This window comes from Mastacembelus armatus, chromosome 23 (genome assembly GCF_900324485.2).
Source record: "Mastacembelus armatus chromosome 23, fMasArm1.2, whole genome shotgun sequence".
Taxonomy (NCBI): Eukaryota; Metazoa; Chordata; class Actinopteri; order Synbranchiformes; family Mastacembelidae; genus Mastacembelus; species Mastacembelus armatus.
This window is the reverse complement of record NC_046655.1, coordinates 11820870-11848406: the sequence shown is the minus strand read 5'-3', so window position 1 is coordinate 11848406 and position 27537 is coordinate 11820870. Positions and strand designations below refer to the sequence as shown.

General features: G+C 38.8%; 1 protein-coding gene across 8 annotated transcripts; it reads left to right on the top strand.

Moving 5' to 3' along the window:
- Window positions 1-200: 200 nt before the first annotated feature.
- Window positions 201-27114, top strand: mybpc1 (myosin binding protein C1). Of its 8 annotated transcripts, XM_026326300.2 has the most exons (35): window positions 201-453; window positions 4525-4551; window positions 6125-6196; window positions 7117-7323; window positions 8497-8544; window positions 9644-9685; window positions 10282-10317; window positions 11057-11167; window positions 11437-11585; window positions 11688-11805; window positions 11899-11947; window positions 12631-12687; window positions 13480-13488; window positions 15424-15590; window positions 15733-15865; window positions 17301-17309; window positions 17613-17737; window positions 17852-17957; window positions 18264-18430; window positions 18526-18691; window positions 18773-18879; window positions 18982-19118; window positions 19538-19697; window positions 19794-19898; window positions 20812-21000; window positions 21117-21251; window positions 21459-21626; window positions 21769-21857; window positions 21946-22141; window positions 22265-22404; window positions 22508-22667; window positions 23156-23292; window positions 23491-23677; window positions 25057-25095; window positions 26216-27114. In XM_026326300.2, the coding sequence occupies exons 1-34, from the start codon at window positions 432-434 to the stop codon at window positions 25074-25076; spliced, it is 3750 nt and encodes a 1249-aa protein (XP_026182085.1). In that variant the 5' UTR covers window positions 201-431; the 3' UTR covers window positions 25077-25095; window positions 26216-27114. The 8 variants fall into 8 exon arrangements, with proteins under 8 accessions (XP_026182085.1, XP_026182086.1, XP_026182087.1 ...); XM_026326301.2 differs by lacking the exon at window positions 13480-13488 and having other exon boundaries at window positions 202-453; window positions 26216-27111; XM_026326302.2 differs by lacking the exon at window positions 17301-17309 and having other exon boundaries at window positions 202-453; window positions 26216-27111.
- The last annotated feature ends 423 nt before the right edge of the window (window positions 27115-27537 follow it).

Genomic DNA, 27537 nt, shown 5'->3' with positions numbered 1-27537 from the left:
CAGCGCAGCACCAAATCATAAACCCTAAATTCACTGCTGCTGCTTCTCCTCTAAAAGGCTGGAACAGGAGCTGGTGAGTAGGAGTTATTGATGCTGCAATAGATGCAAGAAAGAGCTGCACTTAATAGAGGAGGAGTATCCCACCTATCTATATAAGGCCTGAAAGCCAGTCCCTCCTGGATCTGTCACTGGTCCTCCTCTCCTCCCCCACTGAGATTTCCAAATTGTATCTCTGTGCCCTTCTCATCTCCCATCACTCTGATCTGAGGGGTCCCAGAGGTTTTTCTGCTACTATCCTGTCATCATCTCTCTCCCTCTTGGACTGAGAGGGGATCCACACTTTACCTAGCCTCTTGCAAAGTCACACTGCTCTAAAGGTATCTACCTGCTTATCTTGACTCCCTGACGCTTTTCTTGAGACGCGGCTCAAGATGCCAGAGCCCACAAAGAAAGGTAGGAGTGTTGAGAGTGAGGATGGGATTAGCATGTCACCTGTAGCAGTAACATCAAAGCATGTTACAGCCACATAAAAATGACATAGGCTCCAAAACGAACCTGCTGCATTGCATGTTTAAATTGATTTGAAGGCAGAAGAATTTTAATGATCGTTAAAAGGATTTTTTGTGATCCCTTCACTGAACTGTGACATGCTTCACCAAAGTGTGTTCATTTCATGTTTGCCTGTTTATCGTCTGTGACTGAGGCGAACAGAGTCAGTTGACACTCACTGCAGGGAGCTACATCACTTTCTGGCATGCTTGCCAGCTTGTTCGTAGGAATCTTCAAAGTGACTTTGACAGCGGTATTGTATTACTGATCCAGGCGTGTTTCTACCATTCTGGGGGCAGGAGAAGATCTGAGGTTTATGAACACATACTATTGTTGCGAGGGATTGGCATACAAGATTGTCCTATGTGATCGAGCTGGAGAAAGACGCGATGATGAAACACAGTGAAGGAATGCTGATGAGTGCTGAGAGAGTGGCAAGCAAAGACACATGAAGGATAATGCAATATGGATAAACTTGCAGAGGGTTGAGTCGTATGAAGATAAATAATAATCTCATTGGTGTTATCTTCCTGATGACTGATGGGTACCATACAGGGATGACCCGTTTGGACACTCATGCGTGACCCCACCCAAAATTCTGGTTCATTTTTAACTACAGACATCATATTAACCCATCCTCTCTCACAACGTGATATTCAATCCCTCCTTCACCCCATAACATCACTCATCTGTACCATTATGCCCATTAACATTCCTTTTTAATCCGCCCTTGTCTGACATTATGATGTGGTATTACTCCCCCCAGCTATTTGTTCAGCTCTTTGGGGGTCTGCCCAGACAAGCCCATGTTGAGGAAGTGGAACATTTTGTTGTTGTTAGTTGTTGGAAGCCTTCCTGATGAGAATTGATTCAATTTTTCAATAAATCCATTTCCATCTATAGGGCCATTTGTCTGCAACAGCTTCTGGCAGGTCGGGCTTCATTTTTACCTAGACCAAAAATTTCTTGCACATATAACATCGGTTTCTTTTCTGTCTATCCTAGAATAGGGATCACTCCTGTGATAGTTTCTTTTTTCTTGTTTTTTTTTTTTTCTTTGTGAATTTTTAAAAAAAAATCTTTTTCTAATTCAAACCAGCGGTCAAATAATGGATAAAAGAAGAATTTTTTTTCATTGACACCGATACATTCAGATGAGACTTGGCAACATGAAACAGGCAGCAGCAAATTGCAGTGTCAAAATTTGAGGAATTTAGGAGATCCAAAGTGTAGGAACTTGCGACAGTCAGAGGAAACATATATAGACCCAGCTTTCCCTGTATCATTATGCACCATCGTACCATCGAGCATAGTGACACCGAAGTATTCACCCACTGCCATAAACATCCCTGATCTCCTCAGAGACAAAGCCGTGGCGAAATAGAGGCAACAGATTCCAGTCTGCCTCAACCACTACCCATAAATAGCTGCACAGCCAAGAGCAGCAGATAAATAGGAGTAGAAAAGTATTGTTCTTTAAATGAGTCTGAACAGCTGAAGAGGAGAAGGCCAGCGCTGTTGTTTTAGACACCAAACTCTCAAGCCTTTAAAAGACTGAACCAGAGATGGCGGACTGGAAGAGATCTCCTGGGACCAGGATTCCTGTCCCTGGAATAGTTCAGAATGAGCACACTTTTAATCCCTATCCCTTGTTCCCTGCCATCTCCCTCTACTGCTGCCTAACTCCTCCTCCACACCAAACCACATATCTCCCTGTCACCCTGCACTAAGCGTGGATCACAGAGGTCAACCACCTACCCATCAAACATCTGACCCGTTGCCCAGACACCTTAGAGTTCTGTCTTCACTGAGACTAGGTTTTGTGTTTCAGCTGAGGAGAAGCCCATGTCACCACCTCACAATATTTACTGTCACTAAGGTCCATCACTCTCCATGGGCACTGTCCTCTCACACTATTGCATCATGGTACAGAACACCAGCTCATAAATCAAACCAAAGGTAAAATACAAGGGAAGTCTTAATTGCCACTTAATTGCCACTTAAGTACCCCACCCACCTCTCCCCTTCTTTTAGACACTTAGTGTCATTGAAGTTAATTGTTATAGTCCTTATCTAACCAGATTTGCAAGAACCACAAGAACAAACACATCCTTATTATTATAAATTAATCTTTATTGAAGTAATGAAGGCCTAAAGTAGGCAAAATGAACCCGATGGCAGTTTAGCTCATGTTGGAGCCTGTATGAGCCCTTCTGTCTGCACGCCAGAAGAGGCGACAGCTGAAAATACCTGCAGCCATGTCAGCTGCACTGGGAGTCCTCAGAGGTAAAACAAAACCTTTCTACACTATCATTATTTCAATAGTGATGAGACAGAAAGCGATCAAGGCTCATTCTCGGATGCATGATGTGACCCTCCAGGATTGTGGTCTAGTGGCCAGTGACACATTGTTTTGAAGTGAGATGGGTGTGCGGCTAATTTTGACTAGGAATGCTTAGCAGGAATCATTACATATGGAGGGATATCAGAAGCTAAGAGGTGATGGGAGAAAACGCCTGGTAAAAACAGTGCACAGACATACAAGGAGTTAGGGATGCAGTATTCATAGACTGTCTGCTCTCTCTAAAGCCAAAGGCGCTAAAGGAAACGTCTCAAGTCTTAGAGTAAGTTTAGGTTGTTGTCAAGTAAAAGGATTTCACAGACAAATCAGGCTAATATATAGTCTGCAAGAGAAAGTGAGACACTTGGTTTTAGCTTTAAAGTTTTGTTTCTATCTTAATCGCATCATGTTCAGAGAAATCTACACAGGGTTTCATAGACCTTTTCAGAGACACTGCCAACTATCCAACAAAAGGTGGTACATGATCATGACAACAATGGATTTGGAGACTGCTGTTTGTTTTTCTACCAGCAGTCAATGTTGTTGTTTTTTTCTTGACTACCATTGTTCATTAACTGCACACTTGCAGTAAAAAAAAGGACGAACTGCTGTAGTTTAGGGTCCACTGCATTGCCGCGAACACTAATAATAATTAATTAATTTCAAATCTTTCTTTTTCTTTAATGAGCTAATTTAACTGCCAGTGCAGTGATTTTGTCTTGATAATATTTCTTAAAGTCAGAATGTCGAGCTACCAGAAGCCTTAAAACAAGATCAAATGACTCTGACTAGGATGAATGCTATTCTTGTTTCTAGATAAACAAAGGCTGTTTAGAGCCTTGGCCTCATGTGAACAGAAGTTTAAACACTGAAATTAGATCAGTCTCAAGATGAAGTTGAGAATATACTGACATGCAAGATAAAAGATTAAAACTTGAAATTAGATTTCTTCAAAGTTGAGCTCAAAATACATGTCCAAGCATTGTGGAGGTCCTGTAACAGATATGGCCCTTGATTCTTGCAAAACATTACTCCAGATAAGATAGTCAAGAAACATTTACTTCAGCTAAAGACAAACAGCTTTACATAGTCCATGCTAGATAATTGAATCTATACTCAAAGGAAGCCAGATTACATTTAACTCACTTTAGGGTTTTTTCAGTGTGAGCAGGGAGAAAAAATATGGACTGCTGTAAATGCTGCATGAGTTGTCTGACGCACCCTTGTGTACTACACAACCTGTACTGGCTCTGTGCTCTACTAACCCACTAATGACAAAAGTGGTTAATTTTATCATTGTATGCCAAGGTCTGAATGGATGCTTTGATCTGATGAGGCCTTAATAGAGGTTTTGAATTTCATATTGAAATCTAAAGCTTCTGTCACTGTTCCAAATCTCGTCTAGACTTTAGCTTCATTAAGTCTACACGAGACAGGGGCTAAACAAACAGTGTGTCATGGGGGGCTCCATTATAATCAGTTAAGACTACATGGAGTCTGCACTCAATATGAAAGATGATATAGCTATACTGGGGAATGGATATCACTAATATGAGTCAATGTATAAAATTGAGTGATAGTGCTGACTGCATATAAGACATACATGTTTGACACCGATGTCTTCCTTTTTTTAGATGAGATGCCAAACGGCCAGCCAGAAGGTGAGTGGACAATGACAGACATCTAATCACCCCAGTCGCCTCATGGTGTAGTAGATTATTGTTGCACCATATACACACAAAAGCAGATCTAGAATCATTAATATTTTACTAAAAAACTAGTTGCACAAATGACCCAGGATGAAGTGAGATTACAGGAAATGTACCCTCAGTAAAGAATACCTGTGTAAAAAAATCCAGCTTGTATGCAGCAAAATGCACAGGCACAGGGCAAAACTGATGACATGTAAGATAACCATCAGAGCCCTGAACTTGCCGTGAATGTGCAAACAAAAGTGCATGTGGGAGTGTAAATGTGGAGCCAGTAGTCGGCAGTATGGACACGCTGCTGTGCTCCTGAGTGATCTACAGCGTCGACCAAGCTGTAAGCATCTCTGACATTCCTCTCACCAGCCAGCTGATCCCACTCTGTTGATTCAGCTGACAGCAAGGTGCTGACATTTAACTGGCTTTTAACCAGTGCTAGGGTTTGACCTTGGAGCTGCAGCATCTTGAGGCTCTCAAATGGTCGGGCGGAGAGCTCAGCTTTTTAGGGTCTAATTAAAAATGCTTCTAGGAAAACTGGTCAGATAAATCATTATTCCTCTATGGGAAGCCAGCGAAAATAGAACATGCAGATAAGACCACTATGGAGTTACAAAGTAGCCCTCTCACATCTCCAGGACCAAGCTAACATGTCCCCACGAGTATTTATACTGAAAGCAGAGACTTCAGTTTGATTGTGTCAAATTTACTGTAAGACAGTAAGACCCTACAAATGCCAAACTAATATACCACGACTGGGATTAGTAGCTGTAATTTGATTACTACTTGAGTTTGTAATTGTAATCCCTTGCAATACAGGTTAGTGAAAAAGTAATCCCTATCCCTTACTACTAAAAATAGGCCAGTTGCATACTGTAGCATGGAACAACACATGGATGAACAGAATAAACTTAGTGTATTATACATTTACAGTTGTAACTTCATTTTAAGCCATTTTCAGTCCTGTCACTGCCAATGTAAGAACACTCTACCTCAAAGTGCAATCTAACAATTACTGAGGTATATAATAAATGCACAACATTGACTGACAAAGCATGACACTTCCCTTTAGTGTTGTGGTGTTGTTACAATAATCAACACTTGGAAAGAAGGATAAAGTATAACTTAAATCTTAAGTCTTGGTAAAATTTTTAACTCTGTGTTTATTAATGTGAATTACTGCGGTTATCAATGATTTTGGTAAATCTCTAATCTTGATACATTAACAGCACATTCTGTACATTTTACAGCAGGAAAACAGTCCTGTGATAGATCATTCCTGTGTACGTCAAGTGTATATATCAACTGTGTGAATGATTTCAAAAATATGAGTGTTTTTGAGTGTGTATGTGTATGTGCAGGCAGGTGCTTGGATGTCGGTGTGTGTTATTAGACATATGTGTTTTTCGATGTCTATTTCTGTGTGATTATGTGTGTTTGAGTGTGACACTGAGAGGCGTTGCAGATGCTGAAGCTTTGTGCTTATTAAAAGCAGCTGTCCTATCCACCATTATATCTGTCACATGCTCAGAAAGTGTTGCTCCAGACAGTAATGGTGCCCCACCCCAACCTGAGATTTCACTGGAGGTTTCTCCACCCCCAGGTGGGTAAGCCTGGTGCCCCCCCCCCCAGAATGTTTCACTCCTTTGCACATCACACTCACATCACGCGTTCGTTTGGTGTGTGTGCCATCACGTTTTTTTCCCCCACTTAATTCACTTTGAGAGGCCTGAAACTGCACCATTTTGTGGAGGTATGATTGCTGAATACACTGTATGTACACACAAAAAGTTCATTAGATTAGCTTTAGGTTAGTCACCCCACTCACTGTGCACACATCCAGCATTGGTCTATATGCTCTTTTCTTGGTTCTTGGTGCTGTTATTAACTCATGCTGTGACTGCTCTGTACTTCTGCGTCTGTATTTTGAGTGATTACACAGGAGGGGTGCAGTACAGAGCTTGGGGAAGCTGGGTTTTAATGACTGTTTTTGCACCTTGGGACGTTTTTTATTTTGTACAGTAAGTCAAATCATTAAGTAATTATCAAAAATATAAATTTAATACAAATGATCTATTTTAAAAAAAGGTTCAAGGAAATGTTTTTTTTTTTTATTATTATTTATGTAACTCTAAACAAGTGTTACTGACTTTTGTCAATTTTGGGGCATCATGTACTAATCACAATAGCATTTGCAATCTGGCCATTTTATAAATATTTTTTGGGTCTGTAAATCCATGCTTCCTTAATACCTTTACATTATAGATATACTATGACCAGATAGTTAATCATACCTATTGCTCCAATGATGTCTTTACAGTGTTTTTTGTACTTATTTTTTTTATTTCATTTATTTTTTTATTTGGATTAATTGACTTCAAAAATGAAATGTTAACCTTGGAGGATAATGTCTATCTGGTCATTAGATATTTATATCCACCTCATTTGAGCAAGCATTGTTTTGCAAGGCTGCCAGTGTTTGTGCTTGATGCTTGCTGCTCCAGCGCTTTGTCTGCTGTACAGAGGCGGTAGCAGAGGGGAAAGACCCCATAGAGACTGATGGGAAGAAACCAGAGCCCGCAGAGCCTGAACCATTACAGGCTGTGGTGCCGAGTCCCACAGAAAACGGCTCAAACCAAACACAGCTTGCTGGGGTAGGGGTGAAAGAGCAAGCAGAGTCCGCTAACTCTACTTTAAAGGGAGAGAGGTCTTGCTCTCCCCCACCACCTGGTAAGTGTACACATCTAAAAATGAATCAATCCCATGTCTCTCTTAGTCAAAGTGCATGTACCCCTACAGCAAATCAAATAACACAAATGCCCTGAAATCCTTACTATCCTTACTATAGTTATTTCAGTTGTACACTAGGTGGCTCACTACCATGGCAAACTGCCCTTTTTTAACTTATGTGATCTACTCTCAGCAAAAAGCAAACAGATTACACTGAATTCCCTGCCAGGAATGGCTTTCACTCTTATTGACTGGGGCCATGCATGGACTACTTATTTAAAATGGTGCTCTCATTCTTACTTGGCTTTAATGGCATGCAGTCTTCAAAGGAATATAAAAATATATGCGTGCACTTCCAGGTTTTATTTTTAAAGAAGGAAAGTCTAATATAAACTAATTACAAACTAACAGATGAAGCACTAATTACATCCTGAAATGGCAAACTGATGATAACACAATTCATGTGCAAGGTGAGTCATCAAACAAAGTCTTTGTCCGGCAATCCAGAAATATGAATACTGCATATACACAGAGCAACAAGGCAAAAAAACCAAACATATATACTCAATATCGCGTTGATTTCGGGTGTAGTTGTTCAGCATTTGCATAATGGCTTTAGCTGAATTGATCTCCACTGTGTAGAGGCAGAGAGATACAGCTAGGGTGAAAAATCAGGTTCTTTAAAGTTACACAGGATTTTGAGTATCCTTGGTTTGAGTATCACAAGCGTTTGCTTTGTTTTTTTGTTTGTTTGTTTTTGGTAAATATGTGTTGCAGCTACTGCTAAAAGGCTGATTCCTCTTTTTTCCTCCTTTTCCTTTTTTGTTCACTATGTGTGTGCATGCACCACAGCGCTAGAGAACTTGTGCTTTTTTTTACCGCAGCTTGAGAAGCTTGCAGCAATGAGCACAAAGCTTTTCCCACAGTTACGATCGCACCACTCAGACCTACAGTAGTTAGGTTTTTATAGGGCATGAGCCAAATCACCAAGTGATATGCTGCTCTCATTTTTCCTGTCTGAGAGCTGCATGTCATGATATATTCAAAGTGGTGCTTTGCATGTGATCGATGGCCTTGTTGGCCTGCAAGTTTTCTGTCTTCTTGGAGTGTCACTGGTGGACTTGGAGCTTTTTGATAGGTGGGTCTATTTGTCAAATGACACCTTTATTGCAGATGATGATGATACTGCAGCCACTACTCCATCCCCACCACTCCAAGCAGGTTGGTAACATCCCTTACCACTTCCTAATTTATTCTGCTTTTTTGAGGACATTTGGAAGTTATATAAAGTTAAGCTCAAATTATTTCCCATAATTCCAAGAGCGCTTTGAAATTTTTCAGAGGAACGCAAAGGTACTCAGGAGGTTACTTGTTGTTTAATGGTTTATATTGTGGGTTGTATTTTTGGTCTATTAGTGGCGGGAAACTAAAAGAGTGCAAAATAAAATGTTTCACTCATCCAACAATTTTGTTTGTTTTGTTATCTGGTGTATAACTTGTATTAGCACTTCACATGTCTGTGACTACACGTGTCTAGATTTTTGGTTTTTTTTGTTTTTTTAACTGATGTTCATGCCACATCTGTAAATTTATTGATGCACAATACCAATCAAAAGTTTGGAAACACTTTCTCATTGAATTCAATGGTAAAGTGTGTCCAAACGTTTGACAGGGAGTGTATGTCTGTGCACTGACATACATGTACTAACAGCATATTTCCTACAAGTACATCAACCTTTATTTACATATCTCAAATAAAGGTAAAGATGTGATAATGCTATTTTACATGTACATATTATACACTATACATATATTATACATACATATATACACAATGAACCCATGGATGTTTAGTGTGTATGAACATCAAGACAAATCTGCATTATTTGTTAATAACCTAATAGTTATAAAATATTGTTTACATAGTAAAATGCCATAGAACTTCAGAATAGTGTGATATTAGTGGCAATTCAAACATTGCATCAGCTTTGATAGTTAGCCTAACTTCCTTATATTTAGTATTAATGTTGATGCTACTCTAGGTTCAATACTGAATAATGTTAATAAAAACTGAAATATCTAATGAACAACAATATTAGAAAACTTCCATCCTTATCTAAACACTTGAAGCCAATCACATGACATGGCTTTGTTCCACTAGCAAAAACACGAGCACACAGCCGCTTTCCTAAGCTTTTAAATGGAAAGCATTCAGCTAGTCATGCCCACACTGATACAGACACAATATTCATCACAAAGTAGTTGAAAGTAGTTGAGTTTATCCTGATTAATTTCAATGATAACTGTGCTTTTTTTGCAGAGAACGTCAATTCAACCAAGAAACTCTCAGTTGATCTGCCTAGTAAGATCCCTCTGTTAAATCATGTCACCGTTTCAGCACCAACCAAATCAGTAGCTTACTCTAAATCAGAATAATCTGTCGTCTGAACACAGAAGACATGTTGCAGATATGTTTATTTGTAGATGTTTTGTTGTGTTTGGGAGCTACTTTTTAAAACAACAGGAATTGAAGATGTTCAAAATCTCCTTGCTAACAAATTAATACACACATATTAATGGACTGAGATTTCTTTTTTCCTTTTAATTTTAATTTCAGGGTGTTACCAGACCATGTTTTTTTGTTTTCTGTGCACATTAATTGCCATTTATGTGAGTACATCCTTCATATTGGAATTCTGATCATATTTATCCTAAGGTTTGTATTTTCAATCAGCAATTATTATTTGACAAATTTTAAAAATACCATCTGAAACCAAAAATAAAAGCATAGCACAGTTTTTGTGTTATAAGATATCTGATTCAGAATTCCTCAAGACATTGCTTGCAAGTCTTTAACTGCTTGTTGGTTTTAATTTTTATGCGTGTGTGCCTGCTTCAGTGGACTTTACAGTACTATTCATTACAATATGCTGTAAATTTCTCTCTGTCTTTGTTTAGATGATAGCGTGCCAGCCATGGAGAGAAAAGACTCAGGTAATGAAGTGATAGTCAAAAAAAGAGACTCTTATGGTAAATCATTCTGTCACACTCGCCAAGAAGAATTTAGACTTATCGGTTTCTTTCTTCCTATATAGCTGGTCAAATCAAACTTCAGTCAACAGTTTTTCAGGTTAATTTGTTCAAGGACCTAATTGTGCAGAATGAAAAAGATAGTTTTCCTGAAATGTCCCAGTTCCGGCGCCTTCTGTCCTCCTCGCTGCATGTAGGACATAATAGACTGTTCAAAACTTTCATCTCTTCTATTTGAAATAGGTTAAAGTTTCAATGTTGGGGAGCAGCATTTGATAGACAAACATTTGTAAGTGGTGTACTTGCAAAAAATGTGAAGACCGGTCAAGACCACTTTCATCCACTATACAGCAACAGTGTGACTCATCCAGGATCGCAGAGGATTTTGCGTATTTTGCTGAACATATCACATAAATGTGGCCCGTAATGGAAATTACACACCCCCTCTGTGTTTCATATTGTCTGTTTCATGCTTTCCATGTTGCAAAGAGCTTAAATTCTGCGGCTGTATGAGGTGTGATTGTTGTGGGAAAATGTGTCAAATTGTCTTTTAGTCTTTCCATGTCTTTGTTACTCTACTCTGTTAAGAATAAAACTCTCAGATGAAACATGAAAGGTGGGTATATGAATTTCCTGCTGTATTAGTCTTACACAATGGCAGTGAGATCTGTGAGTAACGTATGCATTTCTCCTAACTGACCAGTGTGGTCTCTGGGAGAAGGTCAGGCCCCAGAGGAACTGGAAAAGCCCGCTGACACCCCACCACTGTCCACACTGCTGATAGAACAACCTCAAAGTGGAACTGTCTCTGTGGGTGAGTGACAATATAGCAAAAAAGGTTTACCAGAAAATTCAATCATAAAAGAAAATTATATACGTTGACAAGATTGTCACACAGTAGTGGATAGCTAAAATATCTGTTGTACTCGTTGGTCAACTGATTTGCCTCAAAACAGCCTATAAAAAAGTCACAATTACAGGATAATGTTAAATACTAGGAAACAGTACTGGAGTAGGTAAGCTTACTACAGCCAAATTTACAATTAATGTTTGTAATATACATATATATTTTTGTTTTTAAAGGTGGAGATATCACCTTTGTTGCTAAAGTGGAGGCTAAAGATCTTCTCCGCAAACCCACTGTCAAGTGGTTTAAAGGAAAATGGATGGATCTGGCCAGCAAGACAGGGAAGCACTTACAGCTGAAGGAGTCCTTTGACCGACTCACCAAGGTACTGCACCACAAGCCACCCACCCTCTACTGCCACTTGTGAGCGCCACACTACATGCTAACTGTGCTACTATACCATTTCATAAATACCCCATTCTGGCAGATCCATACATTTGAGATGCACATCATCAAGGCCAAAGAGAACTATGCTGGAAACTACAGGTGTGAAGTCACATACAAGGACAAGTTTGACAGCTGTTCCTTTGACTTGGAGGTTAAAGGTTTGTCACAGCAACAAAGTGCATTATATAATTTTCACACGTGGAAAATAGTACAAAATGGAGACTAGCACATATGTTGTTACTGTCTTGCAGAAGGACAGAGCTCACAGAGTATTGACATTCGATCAGCTTTTAAAAGAAGGTAATAAGAGCATGGTTCATTATACGGTATTTTCATGAAGTCAACAGCGACTACTCTGAATCTAGTAATCAAAAATATTTCCCTTTTTCTATTGCACTGAACAAACCAGAGGATATGCTTCAGAAAACAGGTTCTCTAGCAAATGACCTACCCTCATGAATACTCCTGAAACAAAACAAAAGAAATTGTGTTGTTACACAAAGCACAATCATGAACATTTCCCCTTCAAGTAATATTATTGTACTACATTTAAGTGTGACAAGATGGTTGTAATCATGTCATTAACCTTTCTGAAAGGTAATTACAAATCAACCAAATGACTCAATGTCTAATTAAAGGCCAACTCTTGCATTTTAAATCTTCCTCCAAACAATGTATCTGGTAAGCAATGCAAAGCAACCCAGGCTCATTGCATTATCACAATGTTTCTGAAGAGGCATTGTGGCAATGTTGTCTGGCACAGCTCTTTGTGTGCTTTACACAAACCATCCTATTTCAAGCTTTTGGCAAGAAAAGAGAGAAAAGGGGTTTGTGTAAGCACTGATCATGTGTTAGCTTTGAGCTAAGGCATTGATTGACATTAGAGCCTGTGCTTTGTATTGCTCTTTTAGCATTGTTTTTTAGTGCCTGTAATAGTTTTATCTCTGATTAAATCTTTATTAATCTTTCCTTTTTAACAACAGCAGTGAAGGACAAGAAGATGCAGGGGAGCTTGACTTTAGTGGTCTCCTTAAACATAGGTGAGAACCACGTTCCGACCCTGAGTGGATTTAGTCCTATTCAGTATATTTAAGCCTCTTTTTTTTTTGGCTGTGCCTCTTTTCTCTTGCTGTAAATTTGATTTGTATTAGGCTACTGTATGAGTGGCAAGCACATTTCTACACATGATATATTATGCTATGGCAGGGGTTTTCAAAGTCTGACACTGTGGGCCCCCACACAACAAAATAAATGCAGCTGCACCCCCCAAAGACCTCTCTTTACTCTAGTGGCAAAATTATTATAGTAGTACATGAAAATAATAATATTAACAGTAATAATATTAATTTTGTTGCTCCTATTATTAGTCTTTGTGTTAAACTTGAGGGACAATAACACTTTAGGCTTTGTAACTAAAATGCCCAAAATGCTTTGGGAGATGTAAGATGAACATATTATGTTGCCATGGAGTCAGAGAATTAGCTATGAGCTAAAACCATTTTTTAGCCTATAGTTGTTAAAATGGCATTTTAAAGAACCTCAATTGTGGTTCACCTCATGCAATATCTTTGCCTCATGTCAGTCCTTACATGTCCCCCCACCACCTTACTCCCTATGCCCCCCTATAGACATGCCTCACAGTTTGAAAACCTCTGTGCTATACCAAAGCTACTGCGGTTAGCTCACATAAATGAAATATTGTCATGAATATTTGAGACGACACAATGCAATATTTAAGTGTGAGTACAAATAGACCTTGCCAGTGAAAGTGTTCACTGGCAAAACTCAACATTTATTTTGGCCTTGTCTCTTCTTCTCCCCTACATATTCAGAAATCAAAGGTTAGTAGAGAGAAAACCATAGGTTTTAAAATGATTAGACCTTACTGCGGGTGAGTACTGTAATTCTGTAGAGTTCCCAGCATGACATGTAGCTCTAGGAATTGGACAAGCAAGAGTGTTGGCCTACTGTAGTACGGTAACACTTCATTTGAAGGCAGCATTCCTAACTGCTCTGTCTGCAATCAGTAATGATGGAAATGGGCCTTGCATCATAAACACCACTCTTGATCAAGCCATGAAATCAAACAGCACTTTTATGAGGCAAAGAGCACCATTTTGGATCATTAATGATGTGCCAGTGGGCCATAGAGAAATGATGCTGTAAAATAGTGTTATCACTACACTGTCGTTTTATTTCAATTTAGAAATACAAGGCAAACACCTCCATGTTCGTTTCTGCCTTCCTCATAAATGCCTGAAAAATAAACAAATGAAAAATAAATCCAATAATGGAATAATATTTTACACTTATTCACCTCCAACCTTTCAGACATTTGGAAAAATGTCTATGAAAGAAAGGGTTGACAGAATGCTCTTTAAATAAACTAATGGATACATTCATGTTCACAACAACATGTTTATTAATATGGATCTCACAAATTAATCTGGATTTGTAACATCTCCAATAAACACATTCCTCATCGTCTAACAGTGTCAGACCATCTCTAAAGTGATCAGTCGAACCAACAACAAAGGGATGGGCCAGTTCATAAGAGCAATTTGAAAAATATCTGATTAAAAATATTTGTTGCAAGTTTTCCCTCAATCCCTGCATGCTCCATATCAACATGTTATCATACAAAAAAGTCAATCATAACAGGGTGTTTAAAAAAACACATTACAATAATTGAAAGTACTCTCCTCAATTTATCTGTGTCTGCTCCTATGTGCAATTTTCATCCTATAACACTGTAAAAAACCTTGTGGTGTCCCACACCTGAGTCGTGTGCTAGTATCCAAACAAATCCAACCCCAAATTCCTCTTTAATTCCCCTTTAGTATACCCTTCACCCCAGATCAGCACTATAAATATTCATGTTATTTGATTATTTGTCAATGCAGTGTTACCATGGAATGAATTCCAGCTATAAGCAACAACTTAAAGATTTCAAGAAATCTCATATTTATATTCCTATATCCTACACATTCATGATAGGTGGTACTCAAATCACTGGCTTCAGAAAGTTATACATGGCCAAATGCCAAATCATGTGGACTGTGAAACAGCAATTAGATGATCATGTTGGCAAATATAGCTCATAAAAATATAGTTTACAGCCTTATATTCTACAAATTACATTATTTTTGATAGACAAAGTCATGAGAGATGACTGCTTATATACTATTTAGTGAGTAATTTTCATCATTGGTCAGAACAGACAGTTTAAAAGTTATATCAGTGTCTTTACTTAAAAAAGGTTTTGGATTATGTTAAGCTTGCTGTCAACTACTAATTTAGGAAGGACTCCATTAATCGTCATTCATGCATTTTTGTTCCATGGATCTATGATGAACGTTTAACATGAAATCACAGGGAACAGACACACATAAAGAACATCAAGAGACAATTAACCCACAACAACTTCTAAACAAAACACCTCTGTGTTTTGTATTGATGGTGCTGATACCCTGTCACCATTAACATGTTCCATCACAGCTGATGTCAGCACACAGATGAACAGCTCATCATGCCCATCCCTTTGTGTGACATGTCCTGAGGAATGCTCAGCAGCATAACAGAACAACATCACTGCAATAAAACTATTTAACAAGATGTTGGAAAACAGCTTTGTGTTTCTGAGATCCAAATGGATGTCTCCTACCTGTACCAGTGCTTCTGAGCCACTATCCTGGAGGTAGCTCCTCAGGACATGTTGCAAACACCAGCCTATGACTTTGTCTCTCACATCCTTTCCTCGTATCCGGCACCATTAGGGAGCATAAACAGCAGGATGACACTCCCGAGGTGGATGTATGGGAGATCCTGAAGAACGCCAGGCCAGATGAGTATGAGAAGATTGCCTTTATGTATGGTATAACAGATCTGAGGGGTCTGTTGAGGAGGCTGAAGAAGATTCCTAAAGAGGTGAAGAAGAGTGAAGGTAAATACATCATTGTTTGCAATACTGAATGGCTGAATAACAATCTTTATGTTTGATTACAAAAAAATGTTGGTCTTGCCAATGATATCAAAAGAAATGCACTTTTGATGACCTCTGCAAGCTTAATTTTGTCTTTTCAAAGCTTTTGCAAAGAAGCTTGAGCCAGCTTATCAGGTGGACAAAGGTGGAAAGATCCGCCTGGTGGTTGATCTGGCTGACCCCACTGTTGATCTGAAGTGGTACAAGAATGGACAGGAAATCAGGCCCTCAACAAAGTATGTGAAGACATTTTTCTTTGTATTATATATGTTCCTTCTCCCTTTCAACACTGCACAAATGATAGACATTTTTTAAAAAAATGCCTATCATTTGTGGTAATGTCTGAAACTAGCTACGGTTACTATGTGTTTTCATTTTGTCACCTCTCAAATTCACAATGGTTCACAGGTTTGAAATCACAAACAGATCTGTGCTCATTTCATCAATTTACTCAATATGTATTTGGGTAAACTGAAGCCCACATAGATATACATTTTTACAATAGCTCGATGGCAATAATTAAAGACTTAACAGCAGCACAGTAAGACAGCATGTGTAGTGTAACTTTACATGGCCTTCACAGTTATACATTAGTCTTTTCCACACCACTGTGAACCACTGCCAGCTGACACCCAGTGAATAAATAACTCAACTCTAATGTGGCTCTAATCAGCCTCTCACACATTAGGGACATTATGAATTCCCAGAAAATATTTCTGCAGAGCTACATTTGGGTGTGAATGCAGTGTATGATGTCAACTGTTGTGTTTCATTGCCATTAACTGCTGTATATGTGCTCCTCTATACAGGAAAAAGGTGGTACCTCCTTCACAGGTCTTTAACTAAGTCTGGCTTTGGAACAGACTTAAAAGATAATAAATCTCACAGTAAATGTTAGTAAATCACATACTTTAACAAAAAAACATTACTGTAACCAAAACAACCAGTCCCATTATTATGTAGGTGTAATGATTTTTGTTTCAAGTATATTTTACAAAGATATGATATTTTGAACTTGTTATACAGTATATTATTAGAGTTTAAACTTTTATCAGCTTTGTTTTAGTGAAAAAGGCTCCAATAAACCCGCTGTACACTACCTGCTACACAACAGGAAGGCAAAGTTATCAACTAGCTGCTGGTTTAGAACAACATAAGCCATTGTTTATTAGAAAATTTGCCATATTGGCAATATAAATAAAATATGACACTTTGTAGAGTCTCTCTGAAATACCAAATGTTTTGCAGTGCATAGAGTATATTAATACCAGATTGAGAGACAATGATTTTGTAGTAAAAATGTCTGATTAAACAATCCTAAAATAGATATTAGCAGGATTTCTGATTTGCAGTATACATACAGACTATGTTTAAAGTTCTGATTCAAAGCCATATAATGTTAAAGCCATCTGGGAGGTTATTGCTGTTTTCTGGTTTTGGTCTCCTGTGGCATTTTCTCGCAGGCTCCCTGTTCAGAAGACCATAAAACGCTGTCTCTTTCTCTCTTTTGATTCTCTGTGTTGTAACAATATTGCTGAATACATATTGTATCCATTCTGGCATGATGTCTCTCTGTCTGTCATGTCATGGTGCTCCTTCCTGTGTGCCATAATCAATTCCTGTACACTCGCTCTGCTCCGACCCCATTGTGGCTCCACTGCTGAACTTTAGTCAAAGAAAGTAAGTCTATGTGTGAAGTCAGATTTCCCTTTTTCAAGTCAGTTTAGGTCTGCTCCTGTCTATCTTCTCTGATCTCTGGGCTTCTGTAGTGTATTTGGTGCATGTTAACTGAATAATGATATTTACATTTTGCATACACTACTGTGGTTTCTGTAGTCGACATATTCTGTAATAATTGTAAATGTCTTACTTAATATGTTGGAATAACATGAATTACTATTTTTGGATTACCATATAATGTTTCATACATAGCCTTAAATTGTTTAACTGACCAATAATGGATTTAATGGATTTCCTGTTTAGGTATATTTTTGAGCATAAGGGTACACAAAGGATTCTGGTCATCAACAACTGCAACATGAATGATGACGCAGCCTATGCTGTAGCTGCAGGAGACGAGAAGTGTAGCACTGAGCTGTTTGTTAAAGGTATAAAATGTTCACCTTTATTATAACTCAGAAAGTACATGACCAGATACACTGAAGCTTTGTTTGTGTGCCATCAATCGGGGTTCAGTTTCTTTCTACTCTGTTGTCTCACAGAGTTGCCAGTTAAGATAGTTAAAGAAATTGAGCCTGTGAAGACCACAGTGAACGAGAGGATTGAGCTGGAGTGTGAGGTGTCAGAGGAAGGTGCTCAAGTCAAATGGTAAGATTAAAGAACATTAAGTATGTCACAAAAAGACATGTTTTTCATAAACTGCAAGGATTATGAACCTCTCAATATTGACAGTGCATGACCTATTTAACAGATTGCTTTGTGACTCAAACCAAACTGTTTAATAGTAATTAGTTTATTGTCTAGTCTAACAGAGTACCTCAAGTCAGCTGAACATTAAAAATGTGAAATATGTCCAAAGACATATAGCAGTAGTATATATAACAAATAAAGTTTCTAATTAATAAAGAACTCTGAACACTATATTTATATTTCAAATGCTCCTTTCTCCCTCAGGATGAAGAATGGTGTTGAGGTCCCAACAGGAGTGCGCTCCAGATACCGAGTTAAGTGCGAGGGAACTAAACACTTCTTGGTGATTGATGACGCCTCTATAGAGGACACTGGGACATACTCCATTATGGCCAGCGGTGGCACTTCTGAGGCTCACGTACAAGTTGACTGTATGTAGCGTCTTGCCTTTTTTCAATATTTGTTATTGCTTGTATCACAAAGACACTGGTACTAATAACTTGCTCTATTCTGTATTGTTCTTTAGTGAAACCACTGAAAATCTACCAGGACCTGCAGGATATGAAAGTTTTGCTGGGTCAACCCATCAAGCTGCACTGTGAGATCTATCCAGGCAACGTGCCAGGCCGCTGGTACAGGAACGGACAGCTGATCCAGCCAAGTGACCGCATCAACATCATACACAGAAATAAGTATGCCTTCTCTGTTAAATTCAACTAATGAAAACAATTTCACCCATCTGCTAACTAATACTGTATCTTGTGTTGTTATAGGGTGCATCGACTTGAAATTCAGGCAAGCTCTCTTCATGATGCAGGAGATTATACTTTTGTACCTGAGGGATATTCACAAACTCTCTCTGCCAAACTCCACATCATTGGTACTCATACTCTTCACTGAATTGGGGAATTTTATTTCTTTTTATATGTTTTCTATCTTTTCATGATTTGGTTTGATGTTGCAATAATTTTTAATTTTTCAGACCCTCCAAGGGTCCATTTGGAGAGCTTGAACTTTCCAGAGAACACAGTGACAGTTGTGGCTGGAAACAAACTCCGCTTGGAGATCCCAATCAGTGGAGAGCCGGCACCCCGGGTGGTGTGGATGAAGGGAGAAAGGGTGAGCTTAGACTTTTCATCATAAACTCTGTAATAGCAGAAGGTTAGTAATTTTCTATACTTTTGTGATGTCAACAAATCACATGAAAAGACTAAAACCAACCTGTGTTAGTCAGTGTTTTAATGCTAAAACTCCATCTTTTTAACAGTAATGAAGTAGCATGTCATCCAGTGAAAAACCATAATTTACTGTGTTATTGATAGTTTTTGGAAAACACTGAGGATCTATGACATAAAAACAAGAAGTATCAAGTTTTTGTCCAATACTTTGATGGTTGGTTTCTGTCTTTTCAATCATTCATTGGCAGAAGATTACAGAACATTACTAGCCTTATGCTTTAAAGAGTCATCTGCTGGTCATCAAGCCTTTGATTTTTTACTCAGGTGTACATACAATTGTTCCTGTCTTTTTTGCTTCAGGTGATTCTTGATTCAGGCCACCGTGTGCGAGCTGAAACATATGGTGACCAGACAAGCCTGACAATTGACGTCACAGAGCGGGAGGACACAGGAAACTACAAGATAGTCCTGCAGAATGAGGCCGGCGAGGCCACGGCCAGCATCAAACTCAAAGTTGTAGGTAAGAGATCACCAAACACTTCAATTAGATGGAACACAGGGAGAAGTGTAGTATTGTAGTCTTGTATCATGTATTGTGGTTTTGTGTTGTCTACAGACATCCCTGACCCTCCAGATGCTCCCTTGGTCACAGAGGTGGGGGGCGATTGGTGCTCTATGACATGGGAACCCCCCAAATATGATGGAAGCTCACCGATATTTGGTAAACATTGCATTTTACTTAATGGTAGTTATGATAACTTTACTGATGACCACAATATACTGTCTTGTTCCCATACATTATTAATGCATGGCCACAATAGTGATTATTCAGTTGAATAAAATCTTGTCCATGGTGTGTAGTAGGAGAGCCTACATTGTTGGATGAGACTGATACAGCTGCAGTTCTTTACTGAACATCTAGATTTAGATATAAACGTATGAATTAATTTTGATAAAAACAGACTATAATCCTGCTTAATGTAGTATCAACAGTCAGTTTGTTAGCTTAAGAAGACGATTAACTCATTATAACATCATCAAACTCAATAGAAACATATTGTAAGGAAATGTATTAGGAAATATTGCGTGTTATTTTTTGATTAAAACACGAAGGCCCGGTGTATTATTGTGTTCATTAGCTAGCTAGCTAGCTGTGTCAACATGAATAGCATGTTTAGCTAACACTTAGCCAAACTAGCTAGCAGGGCTGCGGACTTTTTATTGAGAGTAAAGACTTCTGTCTGAAGGTTTCAGTGAAATGTTGTACATGCAGAAGTTAATACATAAAGTTACCCTGCCTTTTGCAGCAGGTTAAATGTGTCTTTAAGACTAATATAGCGTTAGTTAATGTTGTTTAATGTCTCAACACGAAGCTAACTTACCTCAGCTTAACGTTAACGTCGCCGTTTGCGATGGTATTGTGCCGTTTCTGAGAAAATCTTTGTGGCACTCTTTCTAAATGTCTAAACCATTAACCATGTGTTGTATATTGTTTTTCTCTGACCGCCCTGTAATACTTTACCTCATACTTTGTAGTATGAACTGAATTGAGTCATGGCAAAGCGCAGTATAGTCATCCAATGAAAACGGGGCAATTGGTTTTAAATGTCAGGTTTTGCATCCCGCCTTTAAAGGTTACTTCATCGAGAGAAAAAAGAAACAGAGCTCTAGATGGATGAGGCTGAACTTTGACCTGATCAAAGAAACAGCATTTGAACCCAAGAAGATGATTGAAGGTGTGCCATACGAAGTGCGAGTCTTTGCCGTCAATGCCATTGGTGTGTCAAGGCCCAGTGAACCCTCTAAAGCCTTTACTCCCCTTGGTGAGTCTCCACTTATCAACCTAAACATTGTGAAATAAATTAATCTTTTCCAATCTTGCTCCTATTCATTGCTGGAAATAAAATGGTTAACTATGACCCCTGTGATCTCGTCCCAGCTGTGACCAGTGAGCCTACCATGCTGGTTGTGGATGATGTGACCGACACCACAGTGACTGTAAAGTGGCGTCCTCCTGAAACCATCGGAGCAGCTGGTCTGGACGGATACTTAGTGGAGTACTGCATAGAAGGAAGTGAGTCAACATTAAATCTACCAAAGACCACTAAAGACTGTTTTGTGATCTGGTTAGGGGTATTTTACATAAGGCAATATCACATTAATTAAATGAGGAGAGAAGATGATCTCTTACCAGTAGAGAGGTAGAAATTTAAGTGTAAATAAAATATTCAAAAAATCCTGTAAACAAAGTTTTTTTCATACTGGGTGTTTTTCTCTACAGGTGATGATTGGGTAGTATCCAACAAGGAGCTGACGGAGAAGACCAGGTACACCATCACTGGGCTGAGCCCAGGGTGTAAAATTTTCGTTCGAGTCAGGGCCATCAATGCTGCCGGAGCCAGCGCTCCACGGAGCCTTCAGCATGCCATCCTGGTCAAAGAGGTTATTGGTGAGCAATCATAAATCTATACTGCTCTTAAAAGGTTTTTACATGTTTCCTGTTGTAACTTAGCTTGAAAGTTGGGCATTGACATGAAAGACAGCCGGATTCACCTTCCAGTCTCACACTTTCTTGTCAATCTCCTCATCAGAACCACCCAAGATTCGTGTCCCCCGACACTTGAAGATGACATACACTCGCAGAGTTGGAGAAGCAGTCAACCTTGTGGTGCCATTTATGGTAAAGCAATCTTGCAATTCATCAGTGTTTGCTGCAGTACTATTCAAAATACTAAACCCTGTGATGATGTCGGATGATGATGATGTAGGGCAAACCAAGGCCGAAGGTCACTTGGCTGAAGGACGGCAAACCCATAGACCCTTCCCACATCAACATCCGTAATTCAGACTGTGATAGCATCATCTTCATCCGTAAAGCAAAGCGCAGCCACTCTGGGAAGTATGAGATGACAGTGCAGGTTGAAAACTACGTGGACACAGCTGTTATGGACATACAAATCGTAGGTGAGTGAAAAATATTATCATAAAAACATGATTAGAATAATAATTTGTCTTTATGGCATATCAATGGTATTTATGAAGTGTTTTCAAGACTAAACTGCACATTATCCTTTCGTGGATTGTTAGACCTACCGGGACCCCCTCATTCTGTGACAATTGAAGATGTATGGGGAGGAAATGTGGCTCTGGTCTGGACTGCTCCAAAAGACAACGGCAACGCCCCAATAACAGGCTACACCATTCAAAAAGCAGACAAGAAGACAATGGTAGAAGATGGAAATATACTATACTGAATTTGAATGAAAGGCATGTTCTAGAAACAGGGTGTTTATGCAGAATTAACATCACATGTTTTCCTCTGGCTATCAGGAATGGTACACATGCATTGAGCACTACCATCGCACCAGCATCACCATCACAGAGCTGGTGGTTGGAAACGAGTACTTCTTCAGGATCTTCTCAGAGAATATGTGTGGTCTGAGCGAAACTCCCACCCAAACCAAAAAAAGTGCTCTCATCGCCAAAGAAGGTACAACTCACTGTGATATTAGCGAGTGAAAGTGTGCCAGTGTGCGTATATACAGGGGTGAGTTAAGGAAAAAATGTCTTTGCTTCTTAAAACAGTTACTGAGAATTAATGTAAAGTCTTATTCATTTACTGTTTCTAGCCAAACCTCACATGCTGCATGACTTTAAAAGCCTATAATTTCTGATGGGGGACATGGTTCCACAGTGCAAACTCTGGAACAAGTCAGGTTGAAATAATTTTGATAAATTTGTGGTTTCATTTGCTGACTATTTTTTTCCATAGCTCTTTTCTCAAAGGTACTGTCAGTGGTTTTCCACCCTAAAGTGAGCATGTCTCATTATCAAATATGGTAACAGGGGTCGGGCTATGACATCTGATGATAAATCAAGAAACATTGTCTTTCCCTCGTCACATAGGGAATTCCCCACATGATACCGCTCAGTGCCAGTATCATGCACAACCCCATTCCTTTACCCTTCCCCCCACAGGCTTGCAGGTGAAGATGGCTGATTACAGTGACCATGACTTTAAGGAGGCGCCAAAGTTTACACAACCACTGATCAACACTTTTGCCATCGCGGGCTACAATACTACTCTGAACTGCAGTGTCCGTTCCAACCCGAGGGTAGGTGGCAGGACATAAGATAACATGGTGTATGTGTAGACAGAGCATTATAGTCAGGTAAATATACAGGTTGGTCATGTTGTATCATAGTATGCCAAAAAAACTATTTAAGTATTTTACTATATCAGGAGACTTTTTCCAATCTGTTTTCTGGATAAATATCATCATACTGCTAACATGTCTGACGTCTGCCTACAGGCCAAAGTGATCTGGATGAAGAATAAGATAATCATCCTTGACGACCCACGTTACCGCATGTTTAGCAACCAGGGAGTATGTACTCTGGAGATCAGGAAACCCAGCCCCTATGACGGTGGTGTATACACCTGTAGGGCTGTCAATGAACTAGGAGATGCCCAGGTGGAGTGCAAACTGGAGGTCAAAGGTCAGTGCTCAACAGGAGGTAACGTCTGAGTGGCTTCCTGAGTACCTGTCTCTATCTGAGTCTGGTTTTCCCAAAGTTTCTCTTGTTTTATTTCTTCTTTGTCATTTCTGATGTTTATATTTCATGTCTCTTTTCCATCTCAAGGATCTTTGCTTCTTTCAATTAAAAAGGAAAACCAATGAATCATTTATGGTAACAATTATTTATCTCCTTTAAGATGAGTCATTATGCTTAAAAGAGTGCAAAGAAACAAAGGCGACTTTGGGAAACCAACTCTACCAGGTACAGTAGTGTTTGAACTGTGTGTTGCAGTCTACCAAAGGGCTGACCACAGAGGAGGGGGACATGTAAGTATCTAGGTTGGGTTGCACCAGCTATTTCTAAATCCATTACTAAGTTTGTGTGTAAAGTCATCCTGCAGCTGTTAGTAACCACTAGATATTTTATTTGGTAACATAATTGTTGAATATATAATTTCCACAGGCAAAGAATATATTAAACTTATCCATCAATGTTACAACTACATCTATGAATGACTATTTCATTTATTACAGGACATATATGTTAAGAGTTAACCTAGATGCATTCAAACTGCTGAGTGTGAATGGGACATAGTGCTAACCTAGCTAATTCTATTTGATAATTTAGCCTGACATTATTAGTTTGATGTTTGGTAATTTAAGGTAGCATTTTGTTATTTTTAGGAATAAAAATTTAATTCTTTCTATTTCAATCATCATTAAAAAGTATTTTATAAAATGTCAGGTTACTTATTGGTGTGTCACAGCTACACCTTCAGTTACTGGGTATAAACAGCTAATCTATACTTAAGGAGCAGTCTGTCTGATGCAACTGGTATTAATTTTGTGATATGTAAATTTCCACTTAGTAAACAATGTTATAAGTACTTTGAAGATATGAACAACCCAGACAACTGGCTCCTGGACACCAATTTCAGAATACAAGCAAATAATGACATAATAATAATCCTTTCATGTGTGCAGTGCACATAATATCTGGTGACACCTCCTCCATCTCTTCAACATGTAGAGGTTTATCCCCCATGTTCTCACACAACTCTATCCAGTCCAGTTCATCGAGCCATCTTGTTCATCATCACAACACACCACCGCTACACACAGTCTGTCACCAGTCACATGTCAGTAGGCATAACATATAGAGCTGTGATGTTTTTGTGTTGTATTATTTAATGTCTCCATCTTAAACTGTTCTCCACAGATTCCAGTGTCTTCTTTATGCCACACAGTTAACTCCTCATATAAAAGAATTCAGTATTAACTCAGCAGTATTCCCTGGTGCACACATATAACTTCATGTAAACATTTTGTTAACCCCCTCTTCTCTTCTCTCTCCCCCAGTCCAAACTCAAGAATTGTGAATTTATGTTCTCATATAAGGTAAGCTTTCATATGGTTTTGGCATATGAAGCTTATGTCATTCATTATGCATCTCTCCGCCAGCCTTTGTAACCTCACTTTTCTCATTCGGTGGGACTGTAGCAGTTTTTCTTCCCCATAAAAGCAGGACTGAGACAAGGAACATGTGAAATTGAGCTTTATTAAAATAGGATTTGCATGACAGCTTTGCTCGATGATCCTCTTAGGCGGCTGACTTTAACAATCCCGTTTTGTATATTTTAATTGAAAATGTGAGAATTTAAAGACTACCTCTCATGTAACTTGAGCCCCAGAAAAGGTGAGTAAAAAGAATAAAATGTTTTGCAAAACCTCTAACCTTTGCTGAGAACTTCATCACAGCATATTGTTGAAACTGAGACAGTTTTTTGCTAAGTAGACATGTCTAGATGTTTTTTTCTCACCTGCTGTTGTATAAATTCATACAGGAAATCAAACTAACAATGGGTATTTGTGTGTGTGTGTGTGTGTTTGCGACTGCCTCATTAGTGGTGTATGCACCATGGGAGACAGCACTCTGTTCTAGGCTTTCGCTTGCTGCTGTTGACTAAAGACAGCATTCATGAATCTAGACTTTGGCTAAAAAAAACGACAAGCATTGGATTTCAGTAGAATCAGCTATGTCTTTTGGTTCCACAAGCCTGAGCTACTGTCCCAATTCCTTACTATGCACTAACTCTAAGCACCTAACAAAATAGTACAGTATAGTCAAAATATAATCCAGTAAATCTGTATGTCCCTGAAAAGCACTTAGTTTTGAGTGCAATGTGTATTGCAGTTTGCAGCTTGCTAGAGTTAGTATCTACCTGCAAACTAACAGCATAGTATACTAAGACAGTAAATAATATGGAATTGGGACACTGACTTAGAAAGTAGTGTGCATTGTGTACACGAGCAGTTCTGATCACCTTTCTTCTCATTTCTGATGCCAGCCAGTGTTGTGAGTTCTTGGCCACTCTTTGCTTTCGGTTTGTTTTGCCTGATCAGCCTGTTGCTCTTCAGCCCTTTCTCCCTCTCCTTCCTCTTTCTATTCTTCCTTCTCCACATCTGCCTCTGTGCCTCCCAACACTGGTATAAAAGAGCTTTTCCTCTCGTCCTCCAGGAGGCTTCACCTTTTTTGAACTCATGCAACGTGGAGTGCCCCTACACCTGATTGACAAGTACATGAACGAGGCGAAGATTGTTGAGCAGGAGAAGTAAAATCGGACAGAGTGCAATGAGACACTTTTAAGATGGAGACATCTAGCTTTGCAAATATCTGCCGCCACTAAGTGATCCTCTTCTCTCACCTACTGAGGTCTGCGGCCTAAAAATGGATGGAGACGGAAGGAAGGGTGTGGAGGAGGGTCTTCCGGTCTGTGGTGTGGCATGCTGTGTGCAGGTTTTGGAGCTAGTTAACATAGAAAAAAAAGACACTTCACTTGTTAATCACCCTCTTGTGTTTGAAAGACGCAGATCAGCTCAGATGCATGTCAAGCAGTGTTTTAGTTCAGGCTTTTAATAAGGTCACATAGTGTGTAAACAAACATATACAAAGCACATATAGCACCAACAGTGACGCACACCAACAGTATTTACATGCTGATTGTGGTTGGGAATGCTTGTTGAAGGGGATAACTTACTTCTGGGCTCTAAAGGAAGTAGAAGGAAATGTATAAACAAACGTTTGGTGTTTCTATGGTGTCGCAGATTTTGTGTACGGCAAGAAAAATGAAAAAAGACTTGAGTAATGTTAGATAAATGAATGTGTTGACACTTCTGAAGACAATTTACCTTGATATTTGGTAATGTAATTTTTCTGTGTAGGTTATTTATGTTTAATAAGTGAAACATAAATATGCACAGAAGTTTATACACACTCCATATTCTGCATGACACAAGATTGTTGAAATCTTATTGGACTTGATGCTTGATTGAAGCTCAGTCGTGTGCATTTTACCAAGCCTTTACACTTTACCCATGTAATTATGACCCATGGATTACAATAAAAAGTGAAAAGTTTATATAATTTCCTTTTGTGAGTTCTTGTTTTGGGTAGATCTTCATTAAATGGTTGGAGCTTATATTAGTCATTCTTGGGGAAAGCAGTCTAACAAATTTATAATGGTATGAAAGTTTGACCAAAATGTAGACTTCTGTAATTTCTTGGTCCCCAAGACATTTATAATGTCAAGAATCAGTCTATCATGCACTACAACAATCTTATATTTACAGTACAGGGTTTGAAAAGGCCCATAATATTATATTAAATTCTATTTGTAGAAAATGCTGAGAATGTAGTTAATTATTAATTGGATAAAGATCATGCTGGGCTCCAACAGTGAGTAAGTAGAATTAGATGCAGTTGCCTAAAACACATTCAGGTGCAAAAACGCATAATTTCATTGTTATATCTTTTTTTGCAGTGATATATCCGTGATAGTT

Bases quoted from the DNA above. Each gene is read 5' to 3' on its own strand.
- mybpc1 (XM_026326300.2), top strand. From the start codon at position 432: ATGCCAGAGCCCACAAAGAAAG. The intron at 10,318-11,056 runs GTAATGAAGTGA...CTAACTGACCAG, and splicing joins CATGGAGAGAAAAGACTCAG to TGTGGTCTCTGGGAGAAGGT. The intron at 19,698-19,793 runs GTAAGAGATCAC...TGTTGTCTACAG, and splicing joins CATCAAACTCAAAGTTGTAG to ACATCCCTGACCCTCCAGAT.